The sequence below is a fragment of the Lissotriton helveticus genome, chromosome 3_1 (genome assembly GCF_964261635.1).
Source record: "Lissotriton helveticus chromosome 3_1, aLisHel1.1, whole genome shotgun sequence".
Classification (NCBI taxonomy): domain Eukaryota; kingdom Metazoa; phylum Chordata; class Amphibia; order Caudata; family Salamandridae; genus Lissotriton; species Lissotriton helveticus.
In genome coordinates this window covers 1,990,461,747-1,990,481,355 of record NC_136061.1, presented here as the reverse complement: position 1 = coordinate 1,990,481,355, position 19,609 = coordinate 1,990,461,747, and the positions used below count along the sequence as shown (strand labels likewise).

The 19,609-nt window shown below is 50.8% G+C and overlaps 1 protein-coding gene across 1 annotated transcript in view; it reads left to right on the top strand.

Moving 5' to 3' along the window:
• The window catches only part of ARRDC4 (arrestin domain containing 4), a 199,404-nt gene that overhangs the window by 153,873 nt on the left and 25,922 nt on the right, over positions 1–19,609 (top strand). Inside the window, exon 6 of the mRNA XM_078683142.1 lies at positions 5,062–5,224. Coding sequence (XP_078539268.1) covers positions 5,062–5,224 — 163 coding nt within the window. The remainder of the gene's footprint in view (positions 1–5,061; positions 5,225–19,609) is intronic.

Below are 19,609 nucleotides of genomic sequence, written 5' to 3'. Positions count from 1 at the left end.
CTCAGGTGCGGTGTGATGTGGCTGCGGCGAGGGATGTCGAGGAACAGGTGTGCAGAGGCGTTCTGGATGCGTTGGAGCCGTCTAAGGAGATTGGCCGAGGTTCCTGCGTAGAGGGCGTTTCTGTAGTCCAACCTACTGCTGACAAGGGCCTGGGTGACCGTTCTTCTCGTTTCAGTGGGATCCACTTGTAGATCCTGCGGAGCATGCGGAGGGCGTTGAAGCAGGAGGAGGAGACGGCGTTGACCTGTTTAGTCATGGAGAGGGTGGAGTTGAGGATGACCCCTAGGTTGCATGCGTGGTCGTGGGTGTTGGGGCGGTTCCCAGTGCGGTTGGCCACCAGGAGTCGTCCGAGGCCGAAGGGGTGGATCCGAGGATGAGGACCTCTGTCTTGTCCGAGTTCAGCTTCAGTCTGCTGTTCCTCATCCATTCAGCGACGGCCTTCATTCCTTTGTGAAGGTTGGTTTTGGCAGTGTGGGGGTCCTTGGTGAGGGAGAGGATCAGCTGGGTGTCATTGGCGTAGGAGATGATGTTGAGGTCGTGCCGACGGGCGACTTGGGCGAGCGGTGCCCTGTAGATGTTAAACAGAGTTGGGCTGAGGGATGAGCCCTAGGGTACGCTGCAGATGATCTCAGTGGCTTCGGAGCGGAAGGGGGGAAGGCGGACGCTGTGTGTTCTGCCGGAGATGAAGGAGGTGGTCCAGTGCAGGGCCTTCTCTTGGATCCCGGCGTTGTGGAGGCGTGTTCGTATTGTGTGGTGGCAGACCGTGTCGAAGGCGGCTGACAGGTCCAGGAGGATGAGGGCCGCGGTTTCTCCATTGTCCAGCAGGGACTTGATGTCATCGATAGTGGCGATGAGGGCAGTCTCGGTGCTGTGGTTGCTGAGGAACCCGGACTGGGAAGGGTCCAGGATGTTGTTCTCCTCGTGGTAGTGGGTCAATTGTTCGTTGACGATCTTCTCAATGACCTTTGCCGGGAGCAGGGAGATGGGCCGGAAGTTCTTGAGGTCCTGGGGTCTGCCTTGGGTTTCTTGAGTAAGGCGTTGATCTCGGCGTGATTCTAGCTCTCCGGGAAGGTTGCTGTCTCGATGCAGGTGTTGATGAATTTCCGGAGATGTGGTGCGATGGCTGTGCTGGTTTTGTTGAAGATGAGGTGTGGGCATGGGTCTGACGGAGATCCTGAGTGGATGCTTTTCATGATCTTGGTAGTGTCGTCGTCGTTGATGTTGGTCCAGGAGAGCAGGCGGTTGGTGCGGATGGTGGTCGTGGGGGAGGAGGTCTCAGTGGTTGTCGGGGCGGTTGTGGCATTGAAGCTGTCGTGGATATCTGCAATCTTGCGGTGGAAGAAGGTGGCCAGCAAGTCGGACAGGACTTGCGAGGGTGGGACGTCGTTGGTGTTGGAGCTGGGGTTGGAGAGTTCCTTCACGATGTTGAAGAGCTCTTTGCTGTTGTGCGTGTTGTTGTCTAGGCGGTATTTGAAGGAGGCCCTTTTGGTGGATCTGATGAGGTGATGGTGTCTGCGGGTGGCGTTCTTGTGGGCTGCGTGGCTGTCCGATGTTCGTTCACAGAGCCAGATCTTCTCCAACTTTCTGCAGGTTTGCTTGGAGGTCAGGAGGTCTTCAGTGAACCAGCTGGCTTTCTGGTTGGTGTGACTGTTGGAGGGTTTCTTGACTGGGCGAGGGTGTTGGCGCAGTCGTTGATCCACTATCTGAGGTTGTAGGCGGCTGTGTCAGGGTCGGTGGGGTCGGCGGGTGGGCTCTGGGCATGGGTGGTGGTTAGCTGGTCTTTGGTGACTTTGTTCCAGCAGCGGCGAGGCATCTGTTGGGTGCGGTGGTGGGTTTCTTGAAGGTGAAGTGGATGCAGCGATGGTACGTCCAGTGGAGTTTGGTGGTGTGGTTGAAGGAGACATGGGGGCTTGCGGAGAAGATGGGGTCAAGCGTGTGACCGGCGGAGTGGGTGGGTGTTGTGACGAGTTGTCTGAGTCTGAGGTTGGCTAGGTTATCGATCAGGGTGTTGGAGTTGGTGTCGTTGTTGTTCTCGAGGTGGAAGTTCAGGTCCCCGAGGAGGATGTAGTCCGTGGAGGCGAGGGCGTGTGTGCTGACGAAGTCGGCGATGGAGTCACTGAGCTGTGGTCAGGGTCCAGGGGGTCTGTAGATGAGGGTTCCTCTGAGGGTGGTGTTGGGGTCGGTGTGGATCTGGAAGTGCAGGTGTTTGGCGGTGCTGAGGGTGTCGTCAGTGTTGGTCAAGACTCTGAGAGTGTTCCTGTGGACGATGGCGATTCCTCCTCCTGCTCCGTTGGTGCGGTCCCTGTGGGTGATCTTGTAGCCTTCCGGGACGGCTATGGCTATCTCGGGTGCCGAGGCGGGGTTCAGCCAGGTCTCCGTCAGGAAGGCGATGTCTGGTGAGGTTGAGTCGAGTAGGTCCCAGAGTTCAACGGCATGTTTGCGGGCGGAGCGGGTCTTCAGACGGATGCCTCTGAGGTGGTTGGGTTCTTTCCTGGTCAGCAGAATGGTGGGGCAGATACTTGTGAAGCTGCAGTTCCGGCAGGTGAAAGCTCCGTGGGTGCGCTTCGGGCGGCCAGGAAGCAGGTGTGTGATCGTCCGGTGTTGAGTGCCTGGAGGGTTCTGGCATCGTAGCGGTGTCGGGCGTCGTGGCGTTCGCGGGGTCTAGGGGTCCTGGCACTGGGCGCGGTCCAAACGCAGACGGGCACAGACGGGCTAGCCTTAGGCGCGTCCGCTGCGTGGACGCTGTGCGGACTCCATATGAGGGGATGTGGGAGGGAGGAGCAGCTGGGAGGCGGTAGCGGGGTTGTGAATGGGATTGCAGGGGTACGGCAGCGGAAAAAACGGGCGGGGCCGCGGGAGAACTGGGCCCAGGAAGGAAAAACAAGTTTAGGCAAGAAAACAAGTACAGGCGCAGAGGAATAAAAACAAGTCTGGGCAAGAAAGCAAGTACAGGCACAGAGGAATAAAAACAAGTCTGGGCAAGAAAGCAAGTACAGGCACAGAGGAATAAAAACAAGTCTGGGCAAGAAAGCAAGTACAGGCACAGAGGAATAAAAACAAGTCTGGGCAAGAAAGCAGGTTCGGAAAAATACAAGATTATGAAAAAACAATGCAGGCAGAGCCGTGCAGCAGCGTGGGGAGTGACCTGCCTGAGAGCAGGGTCGAAGGTGAGGCTTGTGAGGTGTAGCCAGGAAAAATACTACATGCCCAAGTCTTGACAGTATCAGTTCATAATCAGCTGTGATGAATCCGATTCCACATGGATTATTTAGTTTCACAGCATCACAAACTCTTGAATGACTTCTTTATAGTGATCTCGTCTTCTTGAGGTATCCCCATGGCACTGGAGATTTTTCATTGTGAAGAAAAGTCAGTAAAGGTGGTGGTGGCTTCAGTAACAAGAATAGGAGAGGCACTGGTGAATTGTGATGTTAAGGAGAAACTGTATACAATTACAAACTCTCCACAGGTGAAGTTGGTCTTGAAAATACTCAGAGTACTAGCAGTTCGATGTGTCTAAGATCTTTCCTCTTTTCAGTTTACACACCCACTCTTCCATAAGGTGCTGAGATTTACTTCCTGTTGACCTTAAGAAATTCAGTTACTACATCATTTATTTACTCAGAGACTCCAATATTGAAGGGCATCTTGAAGGGGTTCCTGCTCTGGACAGTGAGAATGTTGTAGCTGTGCCTGTACTCTAAGTCATAGAGGTCGAATGAGAGCATCAGCCTTTCTCTCAAGGGCTTTCTCTAGATCTTCCTCTCTGCAAGTCTTTTCAAGCGCTGCAACAAGCTTTGATAGGGGAAGTCCCATCCCCATGTTCCGCAGACTCTTGACGTCTTTGTTGGTTTTACTGAAAGCAAAGCAGCCTGATATTTGCCACATCTTTAAGTCCTCCTGGATATTTCTTTTTTTAAAGAAATGATTTGATTTGTGCAAGTGTCATTGACTCATGTGCCTTTTCCCTGCCACAGGCGGGGCACTTCGTGAGGGGAGAGAAATTAACTACAAAATTATTATTTTTTCTCTCAGAAAGCAAGACAGATCTACTCTTAGTCTCAAAAGAATGTCTAGTGCAGTGATCCAGGATCCTGTCACTAGGCGCAGGAACATAGAACTGACCTAACTGTCACAGGAAAGGCATGATGACATGCTGATTGGGTGTAGCAGTGGCCTCTGTGGGTTGTAGCCTACATTGCCTTTCTTTCCTCTCTACTTTCTTTAAAGGTGGTTTGTTCTTACTTTTCTTTAAATAAAGACAACTTTTGATTTTACAATTGGCTTCTTTTTTTTTTTTTTTTTTAAACAGTGAAAATTGGCCCCATAGGCTGTCAAAACAGTTTTTTAATGTTTATTAATTGTTTTAAAGTGCAATGTATATATTTAAACTAAATACAGAAGTGGTTTTGATCCCGAATGTAGGTTGAACAGTTCTGTGCATTTACTTTAATGAAGATTCCTTTGTAGAACTAGGAATTAAAGATGTGTAACTATTCCTTCATTATTACCGTAAAATAATGCAATACATCAGTAACGCTTTTTTCATGTTGTAACGTTTTTCAACGAAAAATTAAAAAAACATATTTATATGCCACTTAAGAATGACTGCATGCCTCTTATTCCTAACCAATCACAAAGCCATCAATTACACTTGCTGCAGAAAACACTTTAATTATATTCATATATATATCTCTATGACATTCACAAAGCCAAATATATTGCGGTATATCCCTCGCAGAAAGAGATTTTCTAATATTTTAAAATTTATTGAAGATCCTCATTTTTATGTATTAGAATTACAAGTAACTTTTTCTATATTAAGCAACGTTTAATTCATTTCAGGTTCTCATTCTTACATAGAGCATCATCGAAAACTGGAGTATTTCAAAATATAACAGGAGCCAGTCACATTGCGCAGCTTGAAAACCAATTGTCTTAAAGTCCCTTTTCCTTGTGAGGTGTTCAAAAATGTCTTTATTTTTATCTTATCAGTATGTCTAGTTCATGCTATGCTTTTTGCTTACTATTTTTAATTTTGTTATTTTTCCATGCAAACAGGTGTATATCCATGTTCCAGGTGCTAAAAAGTTGATGATTGAGCTACCGTTGGTGATTGGCACAATACCGTTTAATGGATTTGCCAGCAGGAATGTGAGTGCAACTAGCCACTTCAGCATGGATATGAGTTGGCTTGCGCTGGCATTACCAGAAGTACCTGAAGGTAAGGTTATTTTCACCACAGTTTTGTTAGCAAACATTATTATTATTTTTTTTAAACTATTTTATTAGGCAACATAACAAGGAGCACAGCAATGCAGTTCATCAATGACATACAATCAGATGCAATATATACTGTTACAAGAAAGCTGCTTCATTCCAGTATCTCACCCTCTATATGTAATAGACCATGCACATTTCACCCCTATATATTTTCCATGCAGCTCACTTACGATCTCATTTTTTGGGGCATCCTCTATGTTTAAAAACATCCTTCTGAGGGAGGAGCCTAGCCGGCGACCAAGATGGCCGCGTAGGGAATCGGCTCCTCCGACCTCCCTTCCCTGCCGCTACATCCTGTTGTCCATCCTGGGCCTGAGCCCCACTCACGGACTCGGGAGCAGAAGCGATGCCCGTTGGTGCCGCTCCGAGTCGTCTCCGTGGTCTGTAGATGGAGTAACACCGACCGGAAGATCAGGGCCTTGCCCGGCGTGAAAACCGGGGCCTCGCGTGAAGGTGAGGCTGCCCGGAGCGAGTCAACAGCGGGGAACGCGAACCGGCCGGCACCGGTCCGAATAATGTAAAACCTCCCGGGGCAATTGGTGAGCCCTATACCATGCGCACAGAAGCGGAGCTGAGTGGTGGGGGTGCAGGCGCTATGGGACACGCCTGCCCGGCTTGAGGATCTGCCTGCCGGGGCCATGCAAGGCCATAGTCGCCCGAGAGTCGCAAAACGGGGGCCGCGGACTGGCCGACATCGGTCTGCCTGAAAGTTGAATGAAAGCGCCCCCGGGGCAATTTGAGAACCCGGTGTCAGCGGGGGAGAGGTGACGATGGGCAGGAGGGGCGCGGGCACTGAAAAACACGACGGCCCGGCCCCAGAGATCCCAGTGGTGGTGGTGCCCGAGGAGCAGTGAAGGCTTTCTCACCTCGAGGAGGCCCGCAAGTGACGGATGGCACGTGGGTGGCAGCAAAGGGAGGAGAACAGCCAGGACCGACCTAAGAGGGACCCCATTTGGCCGTCCCGCGCTGCCGGCTGCTGGAGTTGGGTGCGAGGGGTGGCTGCAGAGCGCCCTCTAGATGCGCTGCACCGGAGGGGAAGAGAGAGCAACAAAGACGTGGTGCGCAGTGAGTAGCTGTGGTGTGCTTTCCACTTTGACAAGGGGGCACTGAGGAGAACATTTGCAAGATAAGCCACACATTGGAAAGCTCCTGAGGGGCGCACCAGGCAATGACTCTGCGAGGTGAGCTGTGGAGCTAGTCGGGTGCGCTCTTGACGGGGTGGCCGGGCATGGCCTGGTGGAAGCCCGGAGGGGGCGAGATCGTGTGCAGCCCATCGGTGAGCATCAGGAGTGGGCAGACGCTCTGTGACTCTGACCTCAAGTGTGGAGATCGGCGATGTCTGGCCTCGTGGGTTAAGGAGGCAGGATGGCGACGAAAACTGACTTGGATAGGTCCCTGTCTCGGTCGTCTAAGGGGTCCAGGAACATCCAATCCAAAAAGTTGGATCGCTACACTTTACCCAAGGAGTCCCCGGTGGAATCGAGAAAGACCCCGCCGGGGGGGGAGGAGGTCACACTTGCCCCCGCTGAGCCAATATTGACGGATCTCATGGCGGCCATCACCGGAGTACAGGCATCCCTGGGCCAGAAAATGGAGGCCCTAGAGAATAAACACGACACTGTTACAATCGAGGTGGGGCTGATACGGGCGGACCTCACAAAGGCAAACGAGAAGGTGAAGACACTGGAGCTCAAAACGGCCAGCCTCAAGAGTGCTCACAGATCGGAAGCTGGATGATTACGAGGGCAGGGCCAGGCTTAATAACGTCCGTATTCTTGGGGTGCCAGAGAAATCAGAAGGCCAAACACCCGATTTGTTTGTCAAAAATATAGTTCTCAATCATCTCAAACCTAAAGGCCTTAGTAATTTTTTCACGGTTGAGCGTGCGCACAGAGTCCCGGGGAGCAGGCCCAGACCAGGGGCACCCCCCCGCCCTATGATCGCAAGGGTCCTGAATTTTCGCGACAGAGAGGCAATCCTACAGGCGGCTCGTGCTGGGCCCCCTTTGAGATATGAAAAATGCAACTCTCTCCTTCTTCCCAGACTTTACTCAAATGGTACAAAAGGAGCGTCAGGGCTTCTTGTCGGTGAATGAAGAAATTGAGAGACAAGGATCGTTCCGAGTTCCTGCCCAGTACAAGATGAGCCAGTGGGATATCGGTACCTGGGCATATTTGTGACCATGGACCCGAAGTTGAGGTACGATAATAATCTGGTGCCCCCACTGGCCAGACTCCGCAGAGATGTGGCAAGATGGAGGTCGTTGCCACTCTCCCTTTTGGGTCGAGCGGTGTTGTTTAAAATGATGGCCCTTCCCCGCTTCCTATATGCGCAAAATACAATGGATCCGGTACCCTCCTCATATTTTAGGGAAATAGAATCCCTCCAGCGGCAGCTCCTCTGGGAGGGCAGACCCCGTATCGCTTTTTCCAAGCGTACTCTTCCCTGGTACGATGGAGGGATCGGCTTGCCGGACCTCCGGAAATACTATTGGGCCTCTCAATTAGCGGGGATAAACCACGCTGTCTACGGGTCTCCGCTAGACCCCAGATATGCGATGGATCGCGGTCAGATCCCAGGAGGGGATTTTACAAGGGCTCTATATGCTAGTAACGGCCGGTTTCCCCTTGTCGGGCCACCGACGCACGCGGTACAAATGTGGCATGCTGCTACTCGATACCTTAAGTGGGATGGGAGACTCACTCTGGCAACCCCATTGTGGAATTCAAAGAGACTGGGTAGCCTGTGGAAAACGAAAGGCTTTGACAAATGGGACCTCATCGGGATCTCACAGATTAAAGACAGTTGGGGGAAGGATGAGACCCTTACATTCAACGCGCTACAGGAAAAATACCATCTGCAGGAGAGCGAGCGTTACCGATACCTCCAGGTCAGACATGCCCTACTTGCAAATATTCCCAGAGGCACTACGCCTCCGGAGGCCTCCCCCTTGGGGGACCGGATCTTGGACGGTTATCTCCCAGAAAAGACTATTTCATTGATATATAAAAAAACTGATTAATCATATGGGGGATCCACTGGTGACTATTAGAGAGCAGTGGGGCACTGATGGCCTAGTATTGGATGATGAGGACTGGAGGGAGGCAGTCTCTTCCCCGAAAGTAGGGGCCATCCAAATGAGGCTTAGGCTGGTGCAATTGAAGATCCTCCACCGGTCTTACACCACGAGACCTCGGTTGGTGCGGATGGGCCTGGCGGAGAGTGGGGAGTGTCAGAGGGGGTGCGGGGAGACCGGAACATTCATGCATATTTTGTGGCATTGCGATGCAATACAGGACTATTGGGTCTAAATTCACGATAAGATCCGAGAGGTGATGGGGGTGGTGTTGGCGCTGGAGACCCGACAATGTGTCCTTAATGTTTGGGAACCTACGGACCTGAACTCCTATGGGAAACAATGGGTGACCCTGGAGTGCATGATTGCTAAGCGTAACATTGCTCAGTTGTGGGGCGCCAGTCAGGTGCCCCAGATCGGGAAGTGGATGGAGGATTTAGACTGGTGCATGTAGAGGGAAAGGTCAGTATACATTGCCTGGGGATGCCCTGGGAAATGGAGGAAGGTCTGGGGCGCATGGAATGGCTACAGAGGGGATATTTGTACTCCTCCAGATATTAGAGAAGCGGCAGTAGCGTTGGAATCCCTGTGATCCCTGAATGTTATCCTACAGGTATAATTCTGTAATATGGAAATGTATATATGGCAAGTGTGAAAGCAATGTATGTCACCTGATGCTTTTCTTTTGAATATGTTAATAAAAAGATTTTTTTTAAAAAGAAAAAACATCCTTCTACGCAATCATGGCTCTATCCATGCCAGCAACCCAGTCTCTGATAGTTGGCATTTCACCCACACCCCATATTTGTGCAATATTTCGTTTTGCAAGGGCCCATCCCAGGGAAACCCATGATTTCTCTGTCTGGGTGAGGTCTTTGGCCTCCCATACATTTAGTAGGCATAGTTCCGGAGTGACCGTCAATTTTTTTCCCCCAACTCCCTCCATTTGACCTGCGACTTCTTTCCAGTATGTTTGGGCGCCTGGACACTACCAGATAGTGTGAAAGAAACTTCCATCCTGTTGACATTGTCTGAGGCAATAAGGATCGGCCCTACTGCCCATCTTGATCAAAACTCCAGCTTCAAGATAAACGCAGTGCCAAATTTTGAGTTGGACAAGCCACAGTCTCATAGGAATGGCTACCTCTCTTGGGGAGGCCAGAGCTTCGCGCCAATCATCTTCCTCTAGTGCACCCAGCTCCGCCTCCCAGTGCTGCCGCAAGTGCGTTAAGAGATCCGGGGAGCTGTTAATCAATTTTTTATTTGTTAGGGATATGGACTTCTTGACCATGGGGTCGAGTATCAGCCTGTCTTCTAGTGGGGAAGCCTCAGGAAGTGGGCCACACCCGGTAATGCTGTTTTAAACGCGTTGCTGATCTGCAGATATCTGAATGTTTCAGTTTGTGCGAGATCATAATCTTTCTGCAAATGTGGCCAACCCATTGGAATTCCACATATCTCCCACCGTTGAAATACCAATCAGGTCCCACTTATCGGACCCAGGGCAAGCTCTCAGACAGCCCAATTGCTCGGGTTCCCAGAGTGGAGTCGCTCGTGTAATTTTGTTATGCCTGCCCAATTTTTTGTTGACCGAAAGCCAGATTTCAATTGTTCGTGCCTTCGGTCCGGTAAGGGCCAATTTCCTGGGGTTTGTGTATAGTGCTTTGGGGTGCCTACGTTGTCCCATAAGCCACCAGTCTGTGCATAAACTCGGGTCCCCCTGATCCCCATGAGTCCAACTGTTGATCACCACGAGTTGCCCAGTATTGTGACTTACGGTCAGGTAACGCAATTCCCCCATCATACCATCCCGCCGATAATTTCTACATCGCTATACGTGGTGCCCGTCCATCCCACAGCAGGGTGTGCACGGCGCTATCAATGCTGGAAGAGTAGGAGTCGGGGACCTTGTATGGAGTGTTTTGCAAAACATAGAGAAAGCGAGGCAACGCCAACATTTTAAAAAGGGGTGCGTGTCCCAGGAGAGTCGGAGGAAGGGAACGCCAATGTTTAATGACAGTTCGAAAGCACGTCAAGGGCCCTTTCATGTTTGTTTCATAAAAGTGGGTTGGATCTGACGTTATATAGATTCCTAAGTAGTGAAAAAGGCTCTGGTGCTACAGGGATTTCATACTCCCTTGATGTGCGCGGCTGCCGACTCTGCAGAGGGTATAGCTGCGACTTAGACCAATTTGTCATGTAGCCTGAGTGGTTGCCAAATATACGGAAAATATGAAGGATATAGAGACTGAAGAGTAGATGTTGGAGAGGCCATATATAACAATACATCATCCGCATAGAGTGAAATTCTATCTATCCATTTGAGTCCCTGGATCAGAGGGTCTCACCTCACCCAAATCACTAGTGCGAATATATGGGGCGACAGGGGGCACCCTTGCCGAGTTCCCCTATGCAGCTGAAACTGTCTAGATGTGCCGGTTCACCACTACTTGAACAGTCGGGCTGGTGTATAGCAACTTGATCCATTTTAAGAAATTGGGCCCAAAGCCCATTCTTTCCAGGACCGCAAACATGTAGTTCCATTCAATAGTATCGAAGGCCATTTTGGCGTCAAGGGACAACAGGGCCACATCTTCCCCAATCATATGTTGCCTACCCAGCAAATCATGCAAGTGTTGTAGATTCAAGGCGGTGTTCCAGCCAGGAATAAAGCCGGACTGGTCCGGGTGTATCAACCCGGTAATCAGTGGGGTAAGTCTGTTGGCCATTAATTTTACTAGTATCTTAGCTTCTGCCGTAAGAAGAGAGATAGGTCTATATGCCTTACAATCATTGGTTGGTTTGCCCTGTTTGTGTATTACTGCAATCATGGTTAACCAAATCTCTTCTGGTAACAGCCCTTTTTCATAGCTTTCTAAAAACATCTGGCAGAGATGGGGAGTTAATTTGGAAGCTGCTGACTTAAAAAGCTCAATTGGTAGCCTGTTGGGTCCCATAGTCTTGCCCGAACGTATGCCACGTATGGCGTGTTGGATTTCTTCTTGTGTGGGTTCCTCCTCAAGGGAGTCTCTTTCCTCTGGCGATAAGCAGTTGATGTTGATAGTAGAGAGAAGCTTCCGCACTGCAAGCGGCAAGACCTTCACAGCTGATGTATAAACCGAGTCAAAGTATGTAGCAAGTGTTTCTGCAATATTTCGGGGGCCAGTAATCTCTTCCCCTGTGGGCCCTTGTAATTCGGGTATCCATCTCGATGCCTGCTTTCTTTTTTCCAGCCAGGCTAATAGCTTGCCCGTTCTCTCCCCATGTTCATAGATCTTAATTGACCTTTGTTTTGCCTTAGCCACCTCTGTGAGGAGTTGCCTGTAATCTAATGTGTTGACCGCTAGTAACTGCTTAGCAGCATGGTCAGGGGACTGTGCCAAGGCTTCCCCCCCGCTCCCCCCCACTCAGGGTTTCTACATCAAGTTGATCTATACGTTTCGTTAATTCCTTCTTGTGTCCTACCATCAAGGCAAGAGCTGTTCCCTTTATAACTGCCCCAAACGCGCCCCAGCTGAAGTTACTGAGCCAACGTTTTCTTTAAAATATAGATCGGTATCTTTTGTTAGTGCAGTCTTGGTAATAGGTTTTTTGAGCACCCATGGGTTTATAGTCCGGGTCTTGCACCTGGATTGGGGACCCACCGTCATCTTAGTCAAAATAGGGGAATGATCTGAGATTCCACTAGCTAGGCTGCGGGCCTCACTGAATTCAAACAGGTCCTCAGCTTGTGTAAGCATGTAGTCTATTCACGATTATGTGCCCCCCAGTGGAAGGTGAATTGTGTGGTTGTAGGGTTAAGGTATCGCCAAATATCCACCAGGCCGAGAGCCGATAGGAATTCAGCCAGTTTAGACCCAGAACCAGATTCTCTAGGCAAGGACAGTCGGTCAAGTGAACCATCTACTGTAAGGTTAAAGTCTCCCCCAATCACTAAAGTGCCAATTGGGAGGTCATGGATAAATTTGCTAAGGTCCTGTGGTGTGGACTACTGCAGTTCATTGAGGACATAGACCAAGAGCACATTCATTGTTTTTCCTTCCCAGGAACCAGATACCGCCACAAACCTGCCCTGATCATCAGTCCACATTTTCTTAACCATATAGAGGCAGTTCCTCTGCAGGAGCACACCTGTCCCATGGGAGCCAGAGGTAAACCTGCATGCACTATCAATTGATAACCCCATCTGTTTAGGGCCCTAAACGTATTGCCAACCAGGCGGGTTTCTTGCAAGAGGACTATATCAGAAGCCTTTCTCTGTAGATACTGGAGGACTATTCCTCTCTTGAGTTTGTCCCTGAGCCCATTTACCTTCCATCTAAATAACTTAAGTTCTGCGCTTGGCCCCATTAGTGGAGCTGCAAGTGTAAGCCCTTTGTATCAGTAGCGGAACACCCGTCACACAGGAGTTACGGTGATGTGCTCGTGTTGTGTGTCTGCCGATAGATTGAGCTTGCATTGTTACGTGAAAGCGGATAGAGGAAATGTTCCCCATACACGATTAGGAGGTCGCTGAATACCCAGGAATGAGAATCTAGCGTCAGTTTTGACCTTCTATTAGTGTTGCTTTGCTGTGCTGAACTAGAACTACGATCTCATTTTTTGGGGCATCCTCTATGTTTAAAAACATCCTTCTGAGGGAGGAGCCTAGCCGGCGACCAAGATGGCCGCGTAGGGAATCGGCTCCTCCGACCTCCCTTCCCTGCCGCTACATCCTGTTGTCCATCCTGGGCCTGAGCCCCACTCCCGGACTCGGGAGCAGAAGCGATGCCCGTTGGTTCCGCTCCGAGTCGTCTCCGTGGTCTGTAGACGGAGTAACACCGACCGGAAGATCAGGGCCTTGCCCGGCGTGAAAACCGGGGCCTCGCGTGAAGGTGAGGCCGCCCGGAGCGAGTCAACAGCGGGGAACGCGAACCGGCCGGCACCGGTCCGAATAATGTAAAACCTCCCGGGGCAATTGGTGAGCCCTATACCATGCGTACAGAAGCGGAGCTGAGTGGTGGGGGTGCAGGCGCTATGGTACACGCCTGCCCGGCTTGAGGATCTGCCTGCCGGGGCCACGCAAGGCCATAGTCGCCCCGAGAGTCGCAAAACGGGGGCCGCGGACTGGCCGACATCGGTCTGCCTGAAAGTTGAATGAAAGCGCCCCCGGGGCAATTTGAGAACCCGTTGTCAGCGGGGGAGAGGTGACGATGGGCAGGAGGGGCACGGGCACTGAAAAACACGACGGCCCGGCCCCGGAGATACCAGTGGTGGTGGTGCCCGAGGAGCAGTGAAGGCTTTCTCACCTCGAGGAGGCCCGCAAGTGACGGATGGCACGTGGGTGGCAGCAAAGGGAGGAGAACAGCCAGGACCGACCTAAGAGGGACCCCATTTGGCCGTCCCGCGCTGCCGGCTGCTGGAGTTGGGTGCGAGGGGTGGCTGCAGAGTGCCCTCTAGATGCGCTGCACCGGAGGGGAAGAGAGAGCAACAAAGACGTGGTGCGCAGTGAGTAGCTGTGGTGTGCTTTCCACTTTGACAAGGGGGCACTGAGGAGAACATTTGCAAGATAAGCCACACATCGGAAAGCTCCTGAGGGGCGCACCAGGCATTGACTCTGCGAGGTGAGCTGTGGAGCTAGTCGGGTGCGCTCTTGACGGGGTGGCCGGGCATGGCCTAGTGGAAGCCCGGAGGGGGCGAGATCGTGTGCAGCCCATCGGTGAGCATCAGGAGTGGGCAGACGCTCTGTGACTCTGACCTCAAGTGTGGAGATCGGCGATGTCTGGCCTCGTGGGTTAAGGAGGCAGGATGGCGACGAAAACTGACTTGGATAGGTCCCTGTCTCGGTCGTCTAAGGGGTCCAGGAACATCCAATCCAAAAAGTTGGATCGCTACACTTTACCCAAGGAGTCCCCGGTGGAATCGAGACCCCGCCGGGGGGGGAGGAGGTCACACTTGCCCCCGCTGAGCCAATATTGACGGATCTCATGGCGGCCATCACCGGAGTACAGGCATCCCTGGGCCAGAAAATGGAGGCCCTAGAGAATAAACACGACACTGTTACAATCGAGGTGGGGCTGATACGGGCGGACCTCACAAAGGCAAACGAGAAGGTGAAGACACTGGAGCTCAAAACGGCCAGCCTCAAGAGTGCTCACAGATCGGAAGCTGGATGATTACGAGGGCAGGACCAGGCTTAATAACGTCCGTATTCTTGGGGTGCCAGAGAAATCAGAAGGCCAAACACCCGATTTGTTTGTCAAAAATATAGTTCTCAATCATCTCAAACCTAAAGGCCTTAGTAATATTTTCACGGTTGAGCGTGCGCACAGAGTCCCGCGGAGCAGGCCCAGACCAGGGGCACCCCCCCGCCCTATGATCGCAAGGGTCCTGAATTTTCGCGACAGAGAGGCAATCCTACAGGCGGCTCGTGCTGGGCCCCCTTTGAGATATGAAAAATGCAACTCTCTCCTTCTTCCCAGACTTTACTCAAATGGTACAAAAGGAGCGTCAGGGCTTCTTGTCGGTGAATGAAGAAATTGAGAGACAAGGATCGTTCCGAGTTCCTGCCCAGTACAAGATGAGCCAGTGGGATATCGGTACCTGGGCATATTTGTGACCATGGACCCGAAGTTGAGGTACGATAATAATCTGGGGGCCCCACTGGCCAGACTCCGCAGAGATGTGGGAAGATGGAGGTCGTTGCCACTCTCCCTTTTGGGTCGAGCGGTGTTGTTTAAAATGATGGCCCTTCCCCGCTTCCTATATGCGCAAAATACAATGGATCCGGTACCCTCCTCATATTTTAGGGAAATAGAATCCCTCCAGCGGCAGCTCCCATGGGAGGACAGACCCCGTATCGCTTTTTCCAAGCGTACTCTTCCCTGCTACGACGGAGGGATCGGCTTGCCGGACCTCCGGAAATCCTATTGGGCCTCTCAATTAGCGGGGATAAACCACGCTGTCTACGGGTCTCCGCTAGACCCCAGATATGCGATGGATCGCGGTCAGATCCCAGGAGGGGATTTTACAAGGGCTCTATATGCTAGTAACGGCCCGTTTCCCCTTGTCGGGCCACCGACGCACGCGGTACAAATGTGGCATGCTGCTACTCGATACCTTAAGTGGGATGGGAGACTCACTCTGGCAACCCCATTGTGGAATTCAAAGAGACTGGGTAGCCTGTGGAAAACGAAAGGCTTTGACAAATGGGACCTCATCGGGATCTCACAGATTAAAGACAGTTGGGGGAAGGATGAGACCCTTACATTCAACGCGCTACAGGAAAAATACCATCTGCAGGAGAGCGAGCGTTACCGATACCTCCAGGTCAGACATGCCCTACTTGCAAATATTCCCAGAGGCACTACGCCTCCGGAGGCCTCCCCCTTGGAGGACCGGATCTTGGACGGTTATCTCCCAGAAAAGACTATTTCATTGATATATAAAAAAACTGATTAATCATATGGGGGATCCACTGGTGACTATTAGAGAGCAGTGGGGCACTGATGGCCTAGTATTGGATGATGAGGACTGGAGGGAGGCAGTCTCTTCCCCGAAAGTAGGGGCCATCCAAATGAGGCTTAGGCTGGTGCAATTGAAGATCCTCCACCGGTCTTACACCACGAGACCTCGGTTGGTGCGGATGGGCCTGGCGGAGAGTGGGGAGTGTCAGAGGGGGTGCGGGGAGACCGGAACATTCATGCATATTTTGTGGCATTGCGATGCAATACAGGACTATTGGGTCTAAATTCACGATAAGATCCGAGAGGTGATGGGGGTGGTGTTGGCGCTGGAGACCCGACAATGTGTCCTTAATGTTTGGGAACCTACGGACCTGAACTCCTATGGGAAACAATGGGTGACCCTGGAGTGCATGATTGCTAAGCGTAACATTGCTCAGTTGTGGGGCGCCAGTCAGGTGCCCCAGATCGGGAAGTGGATGGAGGATTTAGACTGGTGCATGTAGAGGGAAAGGTCAGTATACATTGCCTGGGGATGCCCTGGGAAATGGAGGAAGGTCTGGGGCGCATGGAATGGCTACAGAGGGGATATTTGTACTCCTCCAGATATTAGAGAAGCGGCAGTAGCGTTGGAATCCCCGTGATCCCTGAATGTTATCCTACAGGTATAATTCTGTAATATGGAAATGTATATATGGCAAGTGTGAAAGCAATGTATGTCACCTGATGCTTTTCTTTTGAATATGTTAATAAAAAGATTTTTTTTTAAAAGAAAAAACATCCTTCTACGCAATCATGGCTCTATCCATGCCAGCAACCCAGTCTCTGATAGTTGGCATTTCACCCACACCCCATATTTGTGCAATATTTCGTTTTGCAAGGGCCCATCCCAGGGAAACCCATGATTTCTCTGTCTGGGTGAGGTCTTTGGCCTCCCATACATTTAGTAGGCATAGTTCCGGAGTGACCGTCAATTTTTTTCCCCCAACTCCCTCCATTTGACCTGCGACTTCTTTCCAGTATGTTTGGGCGCCTGGACACTACCAGATAGTGTGAAAGAAACTTCCATCCTGTTGACATTGTCTGAGGCAATAAGGATCGGCCCTACTGCCCATCTTGATCAAAACTCCAGCTTCAAGATAAACGCAGTGCCAAATTTTGAGTTGGACAAGCCACAGTCTCATAGGAATGGCTACCTCTCTTGGGGAGGCCAGAGCTTCGCGCCAATCATCTTCCTCTAGTGCACCCAGCTCCGCCTCCCAGTGCTGCCTCAAGTGCGTTAAGAGATCCGGGGAGCTGTTAATCAATTTTTTATTTGTTAGGGATATGGACTTCTTGACCATGGGGTCGAGTATCAGCCTGTCTTCTAGTGGGGAAGCCTCAGGAAGTGGGCCACACCCGGTAATGCTGTTTTAAACGCGTTGCTGATCTGCAGATATCTGAATGTTTCAGTTTGTGCGAGATCATAATCTTTCTGCAAATGTGGCCAACCCATTGGAATTCCACATATCTCCCACCGTTGAAATACCAATCAGGTCCCACTTATCGGACCCAGGGCAAGCTCTCAGACAGCCCAATTGCTCGGGTTCCCAGAGTGGAGTCGCTCGTGTAATTTTGTTATGCCTGCCCAATTTTTTATTGACCGAATGCCAGATTTCAATTGTTCGTGCCTTCGGTCCGGTAAGGGCCAATTTCCTGGGGTTTGTGTATAGTGCTTTGGGGTGCCTACGTTGTCCCATAAGCCACCAGTCTGTGCATAAACTCGGGTCCCCCTGATCCCCATGAGTCCAACTGTTGATCACCACGAGTTGCCCAGTATTGTGACTTACGGTCAGGTAACGCAATTCCCCCATCATACCATCCCGCCGATAATTTCTACATCGCTATACGCGGTGCCCGTCCATCCCACAGCAGGGTGTGCACGGCGCTATCAATTAAGAGCTAAACTCTCGCAACCACAAGCAGTGTGTATAAAAAGTACAACAGTGATTACAATCAAGTAAATGCAACAACAGATCTTCAGGTTCTTAAGGTTTTCCAGAACATTTATTGGATCCACATTCAGCCGACACGTGTTTCGTCGTGTTCCAAAAGTTAAGTCAACACGACTCTTCAGGGCTGGTAAATAGACCCAGGCATCTAAGGGTCGATGCCACACGTAGGTGTTTCGAGCGAAGAATCCAAATCAAGATTGACAAGTGGTCAGTCTTTAATATACGCCAAGAGCCCTGGTTCCGGGTTCCAAATAGATTGTATCTATACTAATATGACAGAAACGCTCAGTAAAGCGCAGAGAATCTGAACAAAAACAGGGGAGACAAGACACGTGTAAGTGTCAGTCTATACCGGGAGGGGATCCCAAACGGTAGTAGCGGAGTGAGTTACTTCTGCGTAACTGCAAGACGAGAGTGCACTGTGGTGCGGGATCCCTCCTCTGTGTGTTCCCGGTCGCCGTGTTCCGAGTCCGTCCTCGGAACACGGCGACCGGGAACACACAGAGGAGGGATCCCGCACCACAGTGCACTCTCGTCTTGCAGTTACGCAGAAGTAACTCACTCCGCTACTACCGTTTGGGATCCCCTCCCGGTATAGACTGACACTTACACGAGTCTTGTCTCCCCTGTTTTTGTTCAGATTCTCTGCGCTTTACTGAGCGTTTCTGTCATATTAGTATAGATACAATCTATTTGGAACCCGGAACCAGGGCTCTTGGCGTATATTAAAGACTGACCACTTGTCAATCTTGATTTGGATTCTTCGCTCGAAACACCTACGTGTGGCATCGACCCTTAGATGCCTGGGTCTATTTACCAGCCCTGAAGAGTCGTGTTGACTTAACTTTTGGAACACGACGAAACACGTGTCGGCTGAATGTGGATCCAATAAATGTTCTGGAAAACCTTAAGAACCTGAAGATCTGTTGTTGCATTTACTTGATTGTAATCACTGTTGTACTTTTTATACACACTGCTTGTGGTTGCGAGAGTTTAGCTCTTAGTTCATGAACGAAAGTCTGTCAGATTTTCTTGGAACGGTTTAGGGTTACTCCGTTCGCTCTTTACGCACCACATTTTAGACATCATTTTCCTATGAAATTTTAACGTGTACCCTAGGTAGAGCGCCTGGGCATCTGTAATTACAAACCCTATCAGCTGCCTCCACGGCGCTATCAATGCTGGAAGAGTAGGAGTCGGGGACCTTGTATGGAGTGTTTTGCAAAACATAGAGAAAGCGAGGCAACGCCAACATTTTAAAAAGGGGTGCGTGTCCCAGGAGAGTCGGAGGAAGGGAACGCCAATGTTTAATGACAGTTCGAAAGCACGTCAAGGGCCCTTTCATGTTTGTTTCATAAAAGTGGGTTGGATCTGACGTTATATAGATTCCTAAGTAGTGAAAAAGGCTCTGGTGCTACAGGGATTTCATACTCCCTTGATGTGCGCGGCTGCCGACTCTGCAGAGGGTATAGCTGCGACTTAGACCAATTTGTCATGTAGCCTGAGTGGTTGCCAAATATACGGAAAATATGAAGGATATAGAGACTGAAGAGTAGATGTTGGAGAGGCCATATATAACAATACATCATCCGCATAGAGTGAAATTCTATCTATCCATTTGAGTCCCTGGATCAGAGGGTCTCACCTCACCCAAATCACTAGGGCGAATATATGGGGCGACAGGGGGCACCCTTGCCGAGTTCCCCTATCCAGCTGAAACTGTCTAGATGTGCCGGTTCACCACTACTTGAACAGTCGGGCTGGTGTATAGCAACTTGATCCATTTTAAGAAATTGGGCCCAAAGCCCATTCTT